The sequence below is a fragment of the Coloeus monedula genome, assembly GCF_965178545.1.
Source record: "Coloeus monedula genome assembly, chromosome: 5".
Classification (NCBI taxonomy): domain Eukaryota; kingdom Metazoa; phylum Chordata; class Aves; order Passeriformes; family Corvidae; genus Coloeus; species Coloeus monedula.
Window position 1 is genome coordinate 17,604,400 of NC_138785.1, and position 20,095 is coordinate 17,624,494.

The window sequence follows — 20,095 nt, forward strand, 5'->3', positions numbered from 1 at the left end:
CAAAGGATGCTATTCCTGCTTGATGGTCGCTACTTTGTTTTGGACATGCAAGGACCAGAATTGTAAAGAACTAATGCTTTTCTTCATTGATGGCTTGTTTTTCTAGTGTCCAATGTGGACAGCTCCAAGTCTCCTCCCCCAGACAGAGCTTCTCATGAAGGAGACTAATTTGAGGACAAAAAGAGATGCAGTAATTCTTTTAGGCCCCATTTCAGCAAGGCACTTAAGCAGATGCTGATGTCGATCACTGCTGAGCAAAGGACATAAGCACACGCTAGTTAAAGTTTTGTAAGCATCCTACAGCCTCCATGAGATGTTTGAACAAGCACTGGTGCTTAGCAGAGTCAGGAAATAAAGCTGTGCAATTCCTGTGTTGTGAGTCCGTTCAGCGCCGATCAAAGGACACCTTCTGTGGTGACTGCTTCTCCACCCAGCACTCATGAACCCAAACAAGACTGAATTATACCATGGGACTAAGAGTATGGTTTTTGGCTTCAAGAGATGAAACATGGGAGGTCTACAAGTCTCCATCTACTATAAATGGCTTCTCTGCTATTGCCTCTACCACATCTCCATAATATCACTGGTAATGAACTGGGATTACTCCAAGGTTCTACGGTCTACACTGGTGATATTTTTGCAGTTTCTCTTACACACAGCTTTGCCTCGATGAGACTTAGCTCAGTTTTGTTTAAATAACACACCCAAATGGTGCACACTAAGGAATGTAGATACTAGTTACCTGAATATTATTAATATGTATCTATAGTGAATTAAATCTGGAGGTGATATATTTAATTATTGCTAAGAAGTCACCCTTGGTGTTATTGCCTACATACCTACAGAGCTTTGCTGTTAACCTTTCAATACTATTATGATCATTGGCTTTGGAGTGAGACTTACATCACTCAATAATGACATGATGTTTCATGGCTTAAGAGAGAATATTGCTAAATATATTTAGCAGTTATAAATTATTGCTTTTAAAATTACTGCTCTGAGTTTTTAGAACATTAACAACCTAATTTTATTCCCCCCAAAAAAAAATTGATAAAAATCTACCAAAAATATAACCAGGGAAAAAGTCCCACTTGCTACAGCAATTCTGATACAGCTCAGACTTACCAAGTCTGATTTTATTTTATACCCTCTTAATTTTTATCTCCCCTCCTCCCCAGCCTGGGGAGAAGTTTTTTTCTTCCCTTTCTTCCCCTTGAACAAAATCTGACTTGATACTCATTTTTTTTTCCTACCACAGAATGGCAGGCTTGTAAACCACCCAATGGAACAGCCCTATTTTGGTAGAGTTTTAAATACAAAAGAATTAGTGAATTTAAAATATCCACTAACATACTCTAAACAGTTTCTCTCTCTGACATTTGGAAAAGCATTAGAGTAGGATTTAGCTCATTTCAGTTTACATGGCACACTTTGGTAAAAGGACAGATGACTTGGATTTTAGTTAATTTCCAACTCAGATAACAATAACCTTGCAGTGGAAAATGCCAATTGCTGTTTTGGCTGGAAAAATATTCGGTTGTTCTGACATTCTGTGTGGAGTTTTGTCATTCTCTAGTAAAAACACTTGCTGTTACTTACCATGGGAAATCCTCTGTTTTATTACCTGGCAAATTCAATTTGATATTCAGTCACTGTTGGGTTCTTCAGAACTTGTCCAAACTGCCCAAGACCCCTGGCCACGACCCTTCCAGCCCAGCGCACGAGCTGATTGGTAACCTTGGCTGTTACTTAGAATATAGGAAAACTATATGCACTCTGTAGTTCTTTTCCATGCAACACAGATGCTAAAACTTCCTGGGGAGTCCAATGATTTGTCATGAGGAAATGAACAGCCAAAGCACCCAGAGAAGGCCTTTTCTCTGAGTAGCAGAAGTGCCTGCAAGGGAATGATGAAAAGGGAAAACAACCTCTAAGCTGCAAACACACACTGAGAGGGAGTAGGCTGCAAATATCCTTTCTCTATCTAACTTAATAAAGATTTAGACATAAAATAAAAACAAGTTGGTGCATGTCCTTTTGATCATAATCTGCTCGTTCCCCAACCCTGTCATACCCTCTAATTTACAAACATACATATAATTCAAAATAGCGAGCCTAACTATGACCTAAGATGATAACTCACTTTACATTGACAGAAAAAGTTGCTTACTGATACCTTTCTGGGCTCAGACATGCATAAAACCCCTTCATTCTTGTTCCCTGTAGCTTGCAAAGATACCTGTGCTTCCTTCTAACCCAGTCTCAGCTTGGCATATCTGCTCTAAAAATCAGAACAAGTCTTAACATTCACAAACTAACATTTTTCTATGAAGCTCTGCGGCTTCTTCTTTCAATAAAACTGGTTGTTATTTCAAAATATATATACAACTCTCAGCAGAAATTTGGTGCTACATCTTCAAGTGTCTGAGGGAGCCACAGTTCTGTGTGGTTATTTACACTTCCACAAGTCCTCATACAGTATTTGCAACCTCATCAATGAGCAAACAGACAGAATATGTACTGTAATACCCCATATGTAGATAAGCAGTTCGCCTGGAATGGGCCATTTATAGTTGTGGAGTGCACACTAAGTGCCTATGCAGATGTGCAGGCACACAGCTGCATGCACTGCCAGGATGCTGTTGGCACGTGCGTGTATGTGCTGTTTGTGTATGAGGAAGAATGCGTGGAGATCCCTGTCTGCCTCACCGGGCAGGCGGCAGAACAGAGAGTGAAGGCAGACACACGCTCGTATGGTGGAGCGTGGCCACTGCACACCTTGTCATGCCAGTGTGGAAAAGACAGTTGCAGGTTGCTGGTTTTGCAGCCATTCATTTTACATCTTGTGGGGAGGGGGGTAAAAAAAAGGATTTCTTCAGTTCCTTTTTTTCTCTTCCCCCCCAGTAAGCATCACTGGAAGAAGACCAAAGCAGAGCAACTATAAGTTAAATATACACTTGAGCTTAGCTGCATTACATAACTCTGTAGGAGAAGCAGGCTGAAAAGATTTGTTTGTTTGTTTGTTTGACTTAAATCTTTGTATTTTATTTCTCTTTCTTTTCATCTCTTAGCTCCCATAATTTTTCCTCCTAGGTTCCATCATCCTCTGAAGAACGCTGGGTTTCGCAGGCAGGCGGCTAGTCACCTGCAACAACCGAGGGGTCCCGCAGAAGCTTCCAGGCTGCTGTCCGTGTCAGACGCCAGGGTTTGATCCGTGGACATGGATGAGATGTCGTTGACAGATGAGGATGGAGGGAGGCTCTCACTGCTGTTCACTGCTGCACCTGTGCTACGAAAACGAACACCAACGTGATTAAACCCGAAACCCCAGAATGTGTCACGCGTTAGAAAGCAAAGGGTTCTTACCTTGTGGTACACAGACCATTTTACACAGTGGCAAACGTTAGCAGAAAGTGGGCCATACAAACTTTAGGCATTCAGTAGTATTAAATATCTTACCAGGGAATTCTCTCCCTCAACAGTCTGCTTTGAAAAGTTATAGCTCATACAGTCTTTGTCACCCCGCTTCGTTCTAGCCTTCTTGGAGCTCCAAAACACCCAACAGCCAGAGGCATGCTAGGATCATACAATGTGTGATCAAAACAAAACCAGACCCAACCTATTCCTACATTTTCTTTTAATAAAATTCCAGTTTTCTTATTGGCAGTCTAATAGAGTGGGTGGGATCAAATCACCCAGTGGCAATGCAGAGTGGTTTCTTTCTCTTAGCTAAGGACTAGGGGACTAAGCCCAGGATTTCAGCTGCAACTGTATTTTTGTACATCCAAGTTTACCTTGCCTCTCTAAAATTATGATGGTACCAGATATTATGCAAAAAATCACTTTGACTTTATGAAATGAAGAATGAACCTTCCTGTGATTATCCTTAATGCAACTGAACGTTTATCACATCCCTGAATATTATCAGAAATTATCTGTCCAATAAATTCAGACAACTGAATGACAAATACAGAGCCACATGTATTTATCATGCACTTACGGCTGCTCAGCTGTTACTGCCCATTAACCGCAGCTCAAACCAAAGTTCTCAGAGTAGCAAAAACCTGTTTGATTGGTCTTTTTTTTCCACTGAACTTTCAGGCATTTTTTTGTGCTCTTTACACCAAAATTATCACTGACTTCAGTTTGAGAGGAATACATTAATTTCCATTAAATACTCATGACAATAAAATGTGTAATTTTGTATGATTTTGCATAGATGGAAATTACAGCTAGTCAGGTGACACAGGTCTTTGTTCTGCAGATAGATGCCATTTCATTCTTCTGTCTGAAAAGTTTTAACAGCCAACTTTTACAGACTTTGATTTCCACCAAATGGCTAGAAATGAACATCTATTATCTAGTAAAACTACAAAACTCATATATTCCTAATACAGAGATTAATAGCTATCTCTACAGCCTAGGCAAAATACATGATGCTATGGGCAAAAAGAAAGGATTTCTGTCACCTTCCAGTTTGCAATAAAAACTTTACTTTGAGAAAACAACCCACCATACCATACCTCCAACCACTATTCTATATTCCTCAACTTTTTCTTCCCTTTATACACATCTGCTGTAAATATGCACAAAACAGAGACAAATACGCTCACATTCAGAGCTCCAGATGGGAACTGCTTTCTGCTGTTCTAGTAGTACACTATGGCATCAGAACCAACCTTAAATTAATTTCCTGTCCTGGTACATTTGGAAAATAAAATAGTTAATTTTGTAAGTGCTGCAAAAAGACTGAGAATCTTAACAAAGTCTGACTGGTGACTGCAGACAGCAATCATCCATTCACTCTGCCAGAAAACATGTTTTTCAAAGGGTTATTTACATGTACCTCATCATCCAGTACAGTACTGTTACTTCATGTTTACATGTTATTTAGTCATGTGGCATTTTATGAAAATACTAATCAGTCAAGACAAGTGCATTCATCTATGTGTAGTCAAAATATGACTGAATTCATTTATTTTAATGAGTAAAAAATATATTACCTTTCTAAATGTTTACCATGCTGGGCAGAAGCCTGCCATTAAGTCATGGATACTGTCTTAGGAATCAAATGGAAAGAATTCCAGTAGGTTCAATCAACTTTTGATCAATCTCTTGCTGTGCAGCTTTCTTTGATGAACGTGCACTCAACTTAGCTAGGCAAAATAGCTGAAGAAGTAGCTGCAGAAATTGCACAGGTGAAGATTTTGTTACACTCTGTCTGATTCAGCACCACTGAATTCAATAAACCCTGCTATGCTCTTCTCAGCAAGTATCAGTGCAGCCCATAAGTTTCTGGAAAGTGCATTTTTATGGCTATTCCTAGATTTCAGCACAATTCCACATGACACAACACACAGATGTGATGGTTGCTGTTGCAGCCCCAAAGCACCCAGACTCACAGAGTATCCACAAAAATAAGTGAAACTACACTAAACCTTAATGACAGAATTAGAGAGTTCAGCAGCAGAAAGCAGCACTTGGGCAGTAACACTCAGAAGCCCAAACAGATCTGTCCTACTCAGTAAGGAATGCTCCATTTGCTGTGCTCAGCACCTGCCTGGTGCTACAGTAGCTTGCTCCTGGATGGATGTGTGCCAGGTGAGACAATGCAAATATGACAGAGGTGCACTCCAAAGAGAAAAAGAGCCCCATTTATGAAGTTGCTGTTTGACAGGAAGCTTCTTACTGGCTGCAGGATTGAGGAAAGTGCTAAAGGTTAGAGCAGGTGAGAAACAGCCCCTGGGATCTGTTCCTGGCTCTGCCATTGACTTGACAGCTTCTCTTTTAAGGCACACATCAGCTCATGTGCTGTAAAGAAGGGACTCCATCCTCAGAGGGCTCCTGGGAAGTGCCATTAAATAGCACCAATGGAAGTGCCTCTGAGACTTCAGCTGTGAAGTGATGCAGATTTGTGAGTAAAAAAACTGAAAGGAGAACTGCAGCTTTTGCTGTTTCCAAAAAAAGCCCAGTGTCTCTCTTGGGGAACTGCTCAGCTTCTCACAAATTGTGTAAATAGCAACTCTTGGTATCAAGTGTCACAGTGCTTGTCAAGTCCATCAGCTGCTTAATTTAGAGTCTGCATGTGACAGAAGAGGGCTAGTAAAGGTGTCCATTAGTTCCTGGGTGATGGCACCTAAACTCTCCAAATCAGACAGCAAGTAAAAGCCAGGAAAATAAGAATAAAAGATCCATTTTCACCCAGAAAGGGAGCGCTAAAAATAAGCTGCACTAGGATCTGTGCTATTTACTATATTCCATACCCAGAAAGGACAAGACAGTTGAAAATGTTATGTATGAAACTGCAGCTGGGTATTGAAGGCTAGAGGATAGTGTGAGAGAAGGTTAGATAGTATGGGCAGAATGTAAGTTTAGTTCTAAATAATCTACAGCCTTGTATTAAACTTTTTTTGAAAATACTGCTGTTTGATAATAACAGAAACATCTGTTTTGGACAGGTAGAAGTAGCCTCTGCTTGGAACGATTTTTGACACTGTTGATTTTGTTCATTGGACATAAGCATGAGGGGCAGGTACTTGAGTTTCCAAGCATATATGTTGTACTAACCAATTCTTCACACAACAAGAGATTGACACCCTGGTACACTGGTGTTGAAGAATGGTTAGAGGATCAGGGACATGGATCACTGATAGAGCTGTAGGGTACTGATCAATAAAAGAGCTCTACAAGCAAATGCCTGCATGAGAAAATGCCTGTATGAGAAACAAGCCTGAGAACCAAAAGGGAGTTTTAAGGAGGTACAGTGCTGTGCTGATAAGATGTACTGACCATGAGAGGGGAGGAAGAACTTTGATTTCTCAAGTGAAAACATAAATAGTAGAAGCTTGCCAATGTAGTCTTTTATCTAACCCAATTATGTAGAAACAAGAATGCGCTTTCATAAGTTTAAACCAATCAAGAACTGACAAGCATGTATACTCACACTATATAAGTGCCTTTGTATTACCAATAAACGAAGCTTGCTTTATCAATCATACTGATTGCCTGCATGTCTTCCCTTGCTGAAGTCAGCAAGACACTGGCACTCTAAGTGGCTCTGTCAATGGGCAATTATTATCCCTTGTGCTGTCAGCTTCAGCAGTCTCCCCCAAAACTCTGATCAAGTAATCGTGGAAACTAATCTCCAGCTTGCTATGATTATTGATAGAGCACTAAATCTCAGCTTTCTGAATTCTTGCCAAGAACACCAGCCAATGAATCATGTGTGTGTAGAGTCTCTCTCATTTTCCTTATGCTCAGAACTGGTGTTTTACCTCTTTCTTCCAGTATTTCATTCAGCTGAAGATTTAAATCAGGCATACAAAGTGAAGGAAAACAGGAAATCTACTGTTCCATGAAACAGCCTCATCTGAGAGCAGTTTTTAAATAACTGCTGAACTTGTTGGTGCCTTACATTCAAAAAACAGTCAAAGGGAAACAGCAGAAGAAATACGGGTAAAAAAAATGACAATTCTGTATGTTTGAAAATGTTTTACATAAACAATAAAAAACTTCCACATAGCAAAGCCAGAATATGAAATACATAAAGAAATCCCATGGCACTTAATTCCTGAAACAAGCAACTACAGTGTTTCTTGATCATAAATCAGCCTGCAAACACAATTCTGCAAGGGAGAAAAATTTAGGAATGAGGATTTATCAGATAATATTTAGGGCCCCAGATTTCTTTTCAGTGGTGGCACTGTAGTTTGGTAAACTAAATCTGCAAGCTCTTTACTTTGTCTGCTACTTGGCAAGAACACAGTGAATTGTTTCCAAAGTATTACTTCATCCATGTCAAAATCCAGGTGCAGGGCTCATGCTCCAATATCACCACCCAGCACTTTATTACCTTCCTCCATTGCTGCTGTGTTTCCCCTTGTCCTGTCAGTTACTAGTGATGCATTCTTGTTGTACATTACCTTAGCTCAGCAGTGAGAAATAAGAACACACACACAAAAAAAAAAGTCTCTGAAAATATACAGAGAACACTGAGTTAAATGATTATAGTTTGAGGAAAGGCAGTTTTACCCATAAATACTGCTGGAACACTGTACTCAAAATCTGGGCACTTCAAGTCTTCCAGTGAAAGTGTACCTTCACAAGTATTTCTATATGTCAGCAGTCACAGTTTGCATTCCTGTGAAAAGACTGCTGATGTGAATTTTCCTCAGAAAAAGTTATTTGTGATTTTTTGGTGACAGGACTTTAAGAGTCAGTGGTTGAGACCCTTCTCACTGAAGTGTCATCAAACCTTGTCAGCCAGCTGTTCTAATGTGCTTGGACTTCTGAGACGATAGACTACCAGATTAGTACCAGACACCTACATGGGGCTGGGTTGGGGGGCAGGTGTGCAGCGTTGTGTGTCCAACAGATTAATATGTGTTAACATCACCAATTTTGCTTATTTCAACTAGCAAAGTATTGGTTTTGTTATCCACCCATAAGCAGTATGAAAATGTTAGTGTGAGAGAAACCTCTGCACTCACAGGAATATAATCTGTAATCACAGACAATACCAGGACAACTATCTCTCAAATAGCAAGAAGACCATTTCTTAAGTATTACCATGACACTGGAGTGCAATTATTAAAGGTCAACCCATCAGAAGCACTGGGTTTCATAAAAACTTCTTAATTAGCCTACATAACTGCAAGTGTAGCTTAAGTGCTTCAGCAATCTCTATTCTCTCTTTGCCAGTACAGAACACACATCAAAGTTATTCAATGGGGCTGAGTACCTGAAGGAGAAGGCTGTCCTTTTACTACGCCATTTTTAGTCTTTTCTTCAGAATTCATTACTTCTTTGTAGATGAGCTCTGGAAGAGAAAATTGTGACAGTTACTGACAGGGGCCAGTGCCTGTGATCAGGAACAAAGCAACTACCACACAGTGCTGCAGCCCTGCCCCAGCTCTACCTGCCTACGACTTCCCTCTTCCATTCCCCTCTTCTCATCCCCTTTTGGAGCTGAATTGAGACAAATGGGATTCAACCAGAGCACAAGAATTTTTTAGTGCTGCACTATCTAGAAGAGAAGCAGCACAGTAATAGAGCTGCTTTTACTGTGGCTAAAATTCTGATGCACTGCCCTGCTGAACAGTATTCTGTTCTCCAGATGATATCCTCAGATTGCTGTGAAGCACTGGAATCCACACCTCCTGTGTTAACACAAACCTATGTAGATAATGATAGCCCTCAGAACATTTTCTATATTTTTGCTATGTTTTTGCTATTTTGCCACTAAAATGCCCCTTCCCATGTGATTCTAAACTGCAATTACCTTTCCATTCCTCGATTGTATGTTCCCTTTCATCCAGCTGTTTATCGTATATCTGAGGAGGAGGCTGCAGGAAAGAAACAAAGCTCTTTAGCCCATTTTCTCTTATATTGTAAATAATTAGGAGTAATTAATTAATAGATAATTTCTCTTCTCCCTCTTTACAGTCGATCCTGTACATGCAAAAACAAATGAAGTACATTTGAATATTAAAGGAATTAACACTTCCAGAAGTCAACTCTTTTTGTAGAAGAAATAAACATTCTTCTCTGTTTTCCTTTCTTAAACAGGAGGAATAGCTGTAGTTGAAATAAAACCCAGGTCAACAATGTCATTGTGCTTGTACTGAGCCCGGAAACTCCACACACAAATCATTTGCACCAGCAGAGAAGTAATGTCAGAATACCAAGCAAATACCAGTCTTGATTAATTAGTAGTAATATTAACATATTAATTTTTAAGTTGCTCGTTAGATTTGCTGCTATACAGACTTCCCAAAATAACTCTAATTTTTAAGTAAGTCTCCCTGCCACAGTTTCTAATCCATATTCCAAATTCCCGGATTTTCCAGTATGTTTAAGTAACTTTGGACAGAAAGATTTCTTGGTGGTTTTGTTGTTGTTGTTTTTTGTTGTTGTTGTTCGGGGTTTTTTTGTTGTTGTTTTCTAAATTGTGTTTCTTTTAGTTGATGGGAATGTCACAGAACTGGCAGATCCTGGAATTTACTGAAACAAAGGCACCTAGAGTTTCAGGAGCCTGAACACCTGCTGTCATTGGGCAATTAAGCCATGTGTTCATTGCCTCTCCTGCTGTTGGCTGTCAAATACAGCAGCCAAGCAAGGCAGAAGACTCCCCCTTCCTTCCTTCCACCAAGGAGCTCCAGCATCTGAGGTAAGACTATGTAATGAAGACGGAAACAAGATCCATAACACTTTTCTAGCTCATATGTATTTCCTCTGACTTTCAACTTGCGGACATGTCCCTTTCAAAACATCCTCCCATTAAATGCACACGTGCCAAGCTGTTTTCTTGAATCACTAAGAATTTAGAAATTTTCTCTCAGGACTCTAACTCCATCATTCCATTAAGCCATTTGCATGCTACAAATACAACTGAAAAAGTAATAGCTCAGTGACATGATATGGATCAGGAAAATGACATGATAGCCGAACTGGACAAGTCCACTGGAAAGAAGGGAAGCTTCCTCAGAGTGACATCTGTATCAGGGTTAAATATAAGGGAATTATGTGAAGTCATAGGTTGCCAAGTCTCATACCTGAGAAGGTGCTGGGAAAAAACACATGCCATAAGTTAAAGTGGGTGTGAGGGCTCAGCAGGGGTACCAGAGGTTTTGTTATATAAGCAAAGTAAGACACAACCCTGTAAGAGTCTGAGTCCCAGACCATTGCAGCTGCTCTCTTATTCATCATAACAACCCTTCTCAGTCCTTTGCAGCAGATCTTGATGCCACCAAGATCAGTGCAACCTCTTTGGGGATTCTGTGTTCCTGCTGACGGTGTTGTCAGAGAGGTGGATGCTACAAGAGTACAGGTGATCCTCACCACTGACCAGTGGGGTGTGAAAAGTAAGCTCCACTCCTCCAGTTGAGCCTGCTGGGCTCCTGCTTAGCCACTCAGCCAGCTGTGGAGCATGCATTTCCTACTGGGAAAAGCAGAAAAATCCAGCCAAGTCAAGGAAATTAGGGGGCTAGGAATTTGCAGGAGCAGCAGGGGAGGCATTTGGCTGAGCTGCAGCTGAATCACAGTGAGAGAACCACCTCTTCTCTGCCAGGTGCAAAGGAAACAGGCAAACCAAGCTGGACAAGAATAGCCTGAAAGTACCTTTCTTTCTAAAAGCTTCGGGGAGAGGCCTACAAAAAGCATAGGTGGGGGTAAAATTCCTTCTACCAAGTATAAATACTCTTTTTATACCTTCCATAGAAAAACTTGTATTTTTCCCAGACAGAAATAAGAGGATAGATTCCTTCACTACTTTACTTCCCAAACACAAATTGCAGAATCAAAAGGAACAAGAGGTCAGAGGCACATACCTGTTCTCAATTCACACAACCCCAGAATCTTTTGTTTATTTCTCTTCTAATTTATTTCAGCTGCATCTTAAGCTGGGGTAACTGGCTAATAGGCATCAAGAAAATCAGCAGTAATCATTGCCTAGATTAACACATTCTGGAAGCAAAGGCATTTTCCAGGGACAGAGCCCAGAATAATCCTACTCATTACCAAGCTCCCGTTTTCCTATGGAGTCAAATAATGGAGAGCAACCAAACTGTCCCTTGCACACTGCAGGGTGCCAGAAGCTGCACCTGCACAGCATTCTACTTGCTCTACCAGTGTTTGCACTGCAGGCTTTTACTTGTGAGTTAGCAGAACCAACAGCTATAAACACAGCTCTTGGCAGGCATGAGAGAGCCAAGGGTAACAAACATTCAGCAGGACAGTGACAGGACTATATCCCTGCTCTTCATAGAGGCAGGATCTGTAACCTCTAAAGCCTGTGCAGAGCATAGTTGAATGGAGCTCTGCTGAGAGGCCAGGCCAGCACTTCACACTGGGAGAAGTGAAGCTTTCCCACCAAAATTCCCTGAGCCCTCATCTTTTCACTGATTCAAGGCACAGAAATGAGCTGAGAATAGCAAAACTATTTCAAGAATTTATTTTCCCACCATTCTCATTAATCCTAATGAGAACCATAAAGCTTAATACACCGTTATCAAGAACATTGTAATCCCCTCCAGGCTGACCACCCCTTTTCTGCTAACTTGTTTGTTTTGTGGGGTTTTTTTTTAAACCAATTGCTAAAATTAGAGGGAGGAAGGGAGGTTTTTAAAGATAATACACAAGTATTGTGACAGCAATGGAGCAATCAGAGCAGCTGCCATTCCCACGTCCTCCTGGGCACCTGATATCAGTCTTAGTGCAAAGCTAAAACTGACTAAATCAAACATCTTAAAATGACTGAGTTCGTAATTATTAACTTTCCATGTGGATGTAGCTGCAGTGTTTATAGACTTCTTATAAATCCTTCATACTGCACATGCCAACTGAGAGTTACATAATTTACTTTGTTTAGGTGTTTAAAAAGAGACTGGATGTGGCACTCAGTGCCATGGTTTAGCTGATACGGAGGTGTGAGGTCATAGGCTGGACCTGATGATCTCCAAGATCTTTTCCAACCTACTTGATTTTGCGATTCTGTAGGTCTCAGAAAAAGTGTCGAGTTCAACTAGCATGAAATCAAGGCAGGGTGTGGATCAATCCTATGGGTGGCAGCATCTAGCTACAGTTTAAGGCAGCCATTTTCTCCCCAAACCAGATTGATTTGTAAGCAGTTGCACTGGCAACAATAACAAAGAATAGAATCTATTTTTGGATGTGGAAGCTAAGGAATGAATTATGTTTTTTCTTGTAGATACTAAAAAACCTCTTGTTGTTTCAATGGGTCTTGGCTTTTCCATTTTATAAATTGATTTTCAAAATAGTCTTGCAGTAAATGTAACATTCATTGAACATAATAAAAATTACCAAAAAAACCAACAGAAAATATCCACAGGGATCTCTTTCTGAAAAAAAAAAAAAAAAGGGGGCAAATCAAACAAACAAATAATGAACACCAATCAAAAACCAAACCAAAAAGCAAAATACACAAAAGACGGGAGGTTTATGTGGTCAGAAAAACAGCAGAAGACTACTGGATTTGTTAAATGGCATTCTAATATCCAGGGAGGGGAAGCTTTTCACTAGAGAAAAAAGCAAAACATGTGTTGAAGCTGATGTATTTTCACTTTCCCAGAGCAACACAGATTGGTTTGTATGCCACTGCTAGAAAGCAAAGGGAATGGGCTGAAGCTCACACTTGAGCAAATCCTGCCATCTCTGTCCCTGTCTCTGCAGAGCTAGTGCCAGCACAGTGGAGACCTTGGGATGAGCTGTTTTTAGAAAGCTTGGCAGAGCAAGGCCTGAGTCTGCATCTGTTCCCGAAATTGCAGAGTCTGGAACAGCAGTTGTGGAGTGGCACAACAAGGCAGGATAGAATTAGCAGGATAATGCAGATGAAAGAGGGATGGGAGGCTGCAAAAATTAATGGTGTGAGGTTAAACATTTTGGTAAATAGCTTAGATCCTCATAACAAGTGAATATAAAAATTCCTTGCTGTTTTGCTACAACCTAAATTGTGTTACTGACACCATTTATATATTTATTTTTGCAGTGCGAGCCCAAGCACACCAGTGTACTTGTTGCCGGAGGTCTGGCATCTCTTTATCTACAAAGTGCTTGGAATTACACCCTGTATTGCCAAGGAATTCCACAGTGGGCTAGGTTGGTCTCAGCTATGGATATGGAAGAAGAGATGACTCTGGGCCCGTTTGTTCCTTGGAGTTTCTGCAGAGGCTTTTGGAAAACTCCACACATAATGTGCATCAATGAAACTGTAGACTGAGCTGTTTCTGAACAGCTGGACCGTAAGGATGCCATGCAGCAGGAGTCAAGATTACTCAGCTACACACAGATGACTGAACAGCTTGCAGATACAACAAGCAAGCTGGAAAAAGATTAAGTTTGGTTCAAAAAAGAAAAAGAAGAAAAGAAATGCCTCTTTCTTCTCTAACCACTCCTCCTCACTGACATTAACAAACATTTTTGTAGAAGCTGTGTTCAGCTTCCATAATCAATCAGCTATAAATGGATAGATGTTGTTGACTAGAGGAAGTATCTGTGCCTGTGCAGAAAGCAGAGCTGCACACTTTCCTTTGTGAGACAGCAGATGCACATCATCAATCTCTAAGCAGAAAACCAAGCCCTGTAACTGAGTGCTAAAAAATGTGGCAACTCATTGAAGACTTTCGATACAACATCTATATACAGAGAGCTGAGCAAGAGAAAAGAACACCAGAAAAGATGCACAACCTGACAGCCTTGCTTTTGTCATGTAGTGAAGGTGACACCTTCTTTGAAGTGTGTTTGCCAAGGCCACAGAGCTCTCCAAAGTGGTTCTCCATCAAAATGGATGCTTAGCACTCACAGGTAAAAGAAGAGGTAGGTGATTTTTTGGGTTATTTTTCTTCTGACAAACTATGAACCTTGAATTTAATTTAAACAAATTGTATTTAACAGCTGGTCACAGATAGTTTATGTGGGGCTAAGACAATACAGCAGCGGTTTCTGATCTGGACTTCAGGCTGAGAACCATAAACCAAGTTCTTTTCATTAGCAACACTGGAAACAGCATCACATTAATAGAAGGTAACACATAGATTGGCATGCACAAAAAAATGAATGATAATTCACAACTCAGCCCCCTGTGGATGGTCCTAGATGCAGAAATACTGCAGTGAAATATAAATCCTATGAAATTAAGACCAGGAATGAAAGCTGTGTGTGCAACAGTGAATAAAACCCCACAAAATTTATCACTGCTGTAAAATTCTGTCAACACAGAGAATACTTAAAAGGAATATTTTTAACACCTGATCTTTCTGTTTCACAGAAATATCTGTTCTAATGGATGGCATATATCAGATAACAAACAGTAACTGCAGGTACAGGAAAGTCGAAGACAAATTTTGAAACCAGTTAACAGAAAACTTCATATAATAATCTACAGCAAATTTTGCTACTAGATTTGTTCCCATGAAATGGAACAAGTTTTCCCAAGTAGGAATCAATATGAGGTCACACATATGTTCAAAAGGTTCAAAAAGGGAACCCAATAGGACATGAAGGGTTTCTTCAAATGTATCAATAACAAAAGGAAGAACTTTACTGTGCCAAAGATCATGTCTAGGAATCCATTTTGTTCACAAATTGATCATTTTGGGATAAAACCCAGTGAGCTGTGAACGGCCATAAGCATTAGGATAGATACGAAAAATTAAACATCATATTTGGGATTTTTTCATAAATTGTCTCAATGAAGGATGAGAATGTATAGCAGCTTCAAAAAAAAAAAACAGCTGTGTAATTGAAAACAGTCTCAAGCACAGCATTTTCAAACAGGAAAACAGAGAAACTAATATATCATCAGGGAGATACTGAGATTATCTATAATAAACAGGGTAGTCTGCATGTAGAGGCAAGAGATACTGGAAAACTCTTCTTTCCTAAAAATAAAATAAGAGCAATATGAGGGAGAAAATGTATCATGTGTGCCATTTATTTATATAATAGTCCAAATGCTGTTATATAGGTAAATACCCTAACATGAAAGTAATAAACATAATATTTGTTTAAAAGTGGATCTGAGATCGTCTCTGCATAAAGCTTCCAGGGAAGAGTCTTGAACTGAAGAATAAAACAGAGAAGTAAGGTCTATAAGTTACTATTCTGATTTTACCATGTAATATTAGTAATAATAATTACCCATGTAATATTAGTAAATAATATGTGAACTCTTGTTTCCCCACATTTAAATTAGGTGTGAAGATTGATAACAGATTTTAACAGTTCCTAAAATCTTGGGAATTCCACACAACCCAAGCCATACATTATCTGTATTTTTTTCAAAACAGATATTTTAGTTGTCCTTGGCTGAATACAGAAATTATCTTAACTGTAATGTTATTCAAAATAATTTCAGAGCAGTGGTGTATGCTCTGGAGAACCTAACACTGTGACTTTCTTATCAGAGACACTGTGGCAAGCTGTGTATGCTTAAAAGAACCTGGCAAACTACCTATGTTAGACATAAGAATTCCCTCTAAATCCCAAATCCACAGGTAAGCTCAAAAGCTGTGCAAGGCCAGTTTCTAGCTGTGAGTGTGACGACTGTTTCAGAGCTGCTGAGGGCCTTGGCTGTGGTTTGTTTCATGCAGAAGTTCTGTGGCAGAGCCACGGCATGGTTTGAGTAACCTCCTGCGGTTGGTGAGCAGCAAGTCCCACATCTAATAACAGCTCATCTTCCTCTCCGTGTCAGGGAACCACACTTGACATTTAGGGCTACCCAGAAGAGTTTAATGCTGGGACACACTGTGGGGGAAAGGGTATTGCATTCCTACCACTTCTCCTTTGTGCACAGTGTTTGCCCATTAGAATGAGACATAATAGTTTTATTGTCCCCACACAGTCTCTGAAAGACCATAAACTTATAATAGACTTATAAAAAGGGACTGTAACTGTCTCACTAGTCTGCTTTTTAACTGGGTAGGACTGTTTTACCTGTTTCCCTCACATTTATAATGCTGTAAATCTGGGCAGACACAGAGAATTGCTACCTCCAGGTTAAACTTTGACACCAAATTCTCTGCTTATTCCCTGAGCTGGCTTCAGTGCGCTTCATCATCTTCTCCAGCACACACTGACATTTAATGACATTGCAACAGCTCACTTCAAAATTCCTGTCACATTAAATGCTTTCAGATAGCTGTCCTCTTGTGCTTCTGAAGGAAATGGACACTGTACAACAGATGCCTGACTGCTTTTGATGAAGCCATTTACTGGGGAGAAGGAGGACTCTAACTAGACAGCAGAAGTTACCTAATTCCCCCTCCCCAGTACTATACTGGCTGAAAATGTCATCCTGTTTAATACCTCTGTATCCTAATTTCTGTGTTATCCCTACTGTATGGGATTACTGATAGTGGGAGGAACACTGTCACATGTTACAATATGGGAGGAGAACTTAAAACCCCAAAACATCCCACTACTGAACCTTTAGCTACATGATGAAGGACTTCAGTCTGTGTAAAAGTGCTTATCAAGTGTTACCAGAAAAAAGAGTACAGTGAACATAGGCAGATGCAACACACTGCAAGCTTCTAAATCCCAGTGGGGAAACCAGGAAAAGTAGTGGGAAGTTAAGCACTATGGAAGTCACTGAGGACAACTCTGTCTCTAATTTTCCCATTGCTTTCTTTTCAGGTTCCCTGGCTGCACATTTGCAGGGCAGTCTGTGAAAAAGCAGAGCTGCTTCACAGAGCCTCATCATGCTGCAAATATAACATTAACGAGCCACATAGCCATTTTTAGGCTTTGAAATGTCCTTCAAATACTACTTCTTTGTTCTGGTGAGCCCTATTGTAACTTCTGTGGTTTTGTTCAGTACAGACAAATTCACAGAGTCAGATTACTAAGTGAATGAGCAAAAGTATCTACCTCTCAAACAGCTAATTTGTTGGATGTTTTTAGATGCCTACTAACTCCCACCCCTGCTATAAATTTGGCAAGATCTAACAAAAATACATGAGACAATTATTTCCCCATTGCCCATGGGGAACTTCTGCAACTGTAACAGGGCAGGTATCTCAGTGGAGTAGTTGCTGGAGAATACTCTTCTGAGCAAGAACAGAAAACTACCAATCTCCCACAAATATTTTTTTGGTAAGTTTTCTCCAGAAAATAATTGGTAAGCGATTCATAGCTAACCACTGAGGGTGTGTCAGCATGAACAGCTGGATATTTATATTTTAATAAATTGTTCATCACAAAAAGAAAGTCTTCCAATTTAATTTTCCCTCTGAAAATGAGACTGGAAAACTAAGCCATATAAAGCTTATAAAGCCTCTGAAAAAATCCCATGTGCTGGAAATTTTATGGGGGTTTGAGCATTCCATTTACTTTTGAAGTTTACTGCGCTTCCAAGAGCACGACTGAATTGGAGCATATCACTAAACAGCAGTGATTTTATTTTACAACATCTTAGTTTCCTATGGTGGCTAATCAAGATTTCTAAACCTGTTTTCATACATTTCATACAGTATTACAGAGCACCTCCCTGAACTTACACCTATACCCCTTATACCATACCATGTCACTGAAGTGCTGACAGATTGCACTTATCCCTGTTAACACCAGCCTCACCAAAGTATACAGAGAGGTGTTTAGAGTGTGACAGGATTACAAGAAAAAATCCATTTCTGTTTGCACACAGTGTACATGATACTGTACATTGAACCATAGCCCAGGAAAACACATGAGCCCCTGCTTCATTTTACAGAAGAATTTATGCTTTCCTAAGATTTTTCTGAATCCTTACTTCAGGATTTTTTTTTTTCCAGAATCCCAACTATTGTTTTGCTTAATTCTCCTCCTCTCTACATATACCCTTGAACACAAACAGAAAAAGTGATGTTTGCTGTCTTCCACAGGGAAAGGTTTGGAAAGAAAGACAGTATCTTTTGCCAGATTGAGTTCTATAGCTAGAAACGTGAGCTAGAAAGGGTTCAAAATCCTTTCTAGAAGAAAGCAGAAAATGGCTTCATATGCTTGAAGAGCTTTTGTTCCTCCCACCTATTATCAGTTAATCTAATAAAGAGAGATCCCTACAGATCTCATTTCACATCAATCTCCAGACCACCACAGTCCCAGCATTGTTTCTTAAAAGGATGCTCGTTGTCGTGCTGCTGTAAAGCAGCAGGAATCCCTGAATCATATTTGTGTTTAGCATTCTGAAGGAAGGAGTGCTGCCTACTTACCGCCTCCACCTCTGCTGGGTCGTACCAGACATTAATGTATGGATGCTGTAAGGCTTCATCTACTGATATCCTCTTGGCTGGATCAATGACCAGCATCTTTGATAAGAGGTCCCTGGCTTGGCTGGCTGGAACAAGGAAAGCAGAGAAACACAGCATTAGTACAAAACAGCTGCTGCCTCCAGAGGGTTAATAAGGGTAGGAAAATAGCAGTGGCACAACCCTTTTAGAGATTCTTTGTGCATGTGCTTCTGCTCCCTTGCCTTCTCATAGCGAGGGCTCTTCAGTAATCATTTTAGGTCAGATTCATTAGAAAGGTGCCAAAATCATAAGCCCCCTAACAAGCTTCAGTGAGATTTTACATGTGTGCAGATTCCATGCAGAAGGCTGAATAATAAACCCAAGAAAAACGTGCTTGATGTATCTGTGATCATTACTAGGATTAGAGTACAAAAGTTCACATAAAGAAGTCTAAAATCATGGCATTACTAAGTCAAAGCCTGAAACTTACAGGCACTCTTAGCTTGGCTCAGAAAAACATCCACACTTCTCTGGATGTTTTAAAGTTTTTCACCTAACCTGCTGTGAGGCATTAAACATTTCAATGAAGCATAGATACTAGGCTAATCTTAAGGCATCCCCTTAGAAGCAATAATTTCAAATCTGTAGCCTTGGCACCACAGTGGTATGGAAGTGTTTTGGAACTGCTAGAGTCTTGTTTGTCCTGCATAATGAAGTTTAAATCAGCAGGGCACATCATCCTCAGCTACATATCTATATATACACATATATATATACACATTGAATTTTACATTGCAGCATTGATTTATTTTACCTGGTAATATATCCCATTGTGCCTATCAGGCCACAGACTCAGCTTTATACTACCCAAGTGGATTTTTATTATTTGAAGTTTGTAAAAAATATAATATAAAATAGCTTCTTGAACCACATGAAAAAATTATAACAACACATATTTCTATTATTATTATCCATGTAGTGTTCTAAGCTCTTGGATGCTCAAATTTGTTTGCTGTGTAAGTGAAAAAGACAATGAAAAGAAAAAAATTGCAACTAGCAGTAAGTGCAAAAATATTATTAGGTATCTCATCATACATGGGTGAGTATCTAATTAAACCATTAACATTACATTATGATGAAATATTTGGACAGTGCATGGGATGATACAATGCTGCACAAATAGGGGATTTTTAATGCACCGTTTCTTGCTCCGTGGCTGTATCTTAAAAACTGGCATTCAGGATGCTCAAATGTATGTGCTTTCTGCATCCAAAAGATAACAGCACTGTTTGTCAGTCATTTCTATTCATTAGCTGCAAATCCAGGAAAATTCCATTATTCAATTTTGTTGTAATAGGAGTATAAAATTTTGT

General features: G+C 39.8%; 1 protein-coding gene across 4 annotated transcripts in view; it reads right to left on the minus strand.

Moving 5' to 3' along the window:
* Positions 1-3,141: 3,141 nt before the first annotated feature.
* Positions 3,142-20,095, minus strand: part of MAPK10 (mitogen-activated protein kinase 10) — a gene marked incomplete at both ends in the record, with an annotated part of 136,468 nt that continues 119,514 nt past the window's right edge. For all 4 annotated transcript variants that reach the window (XM_082282539.1, XM_082282541.1, XM_082282540.1 and 1 more), the window contains 4 exons: positions 3,142-3,284; positions 8,741-8,818; positions 9,281-9,344; positions 18,705-18,829. In XM_082282539.1, the coding sequence (XP_082138665.1) occupies positions 3,142-3,284; positions 8,741-8,818; positions 9,281-9,344; positions 18,705-18,829 (410 nt within the window). The remainder of the gene's footprint in view (positions 3,285-8,740; positions 8,819-9,280; positions 9,345-18,704; positions 18,830-20,095) is intronic.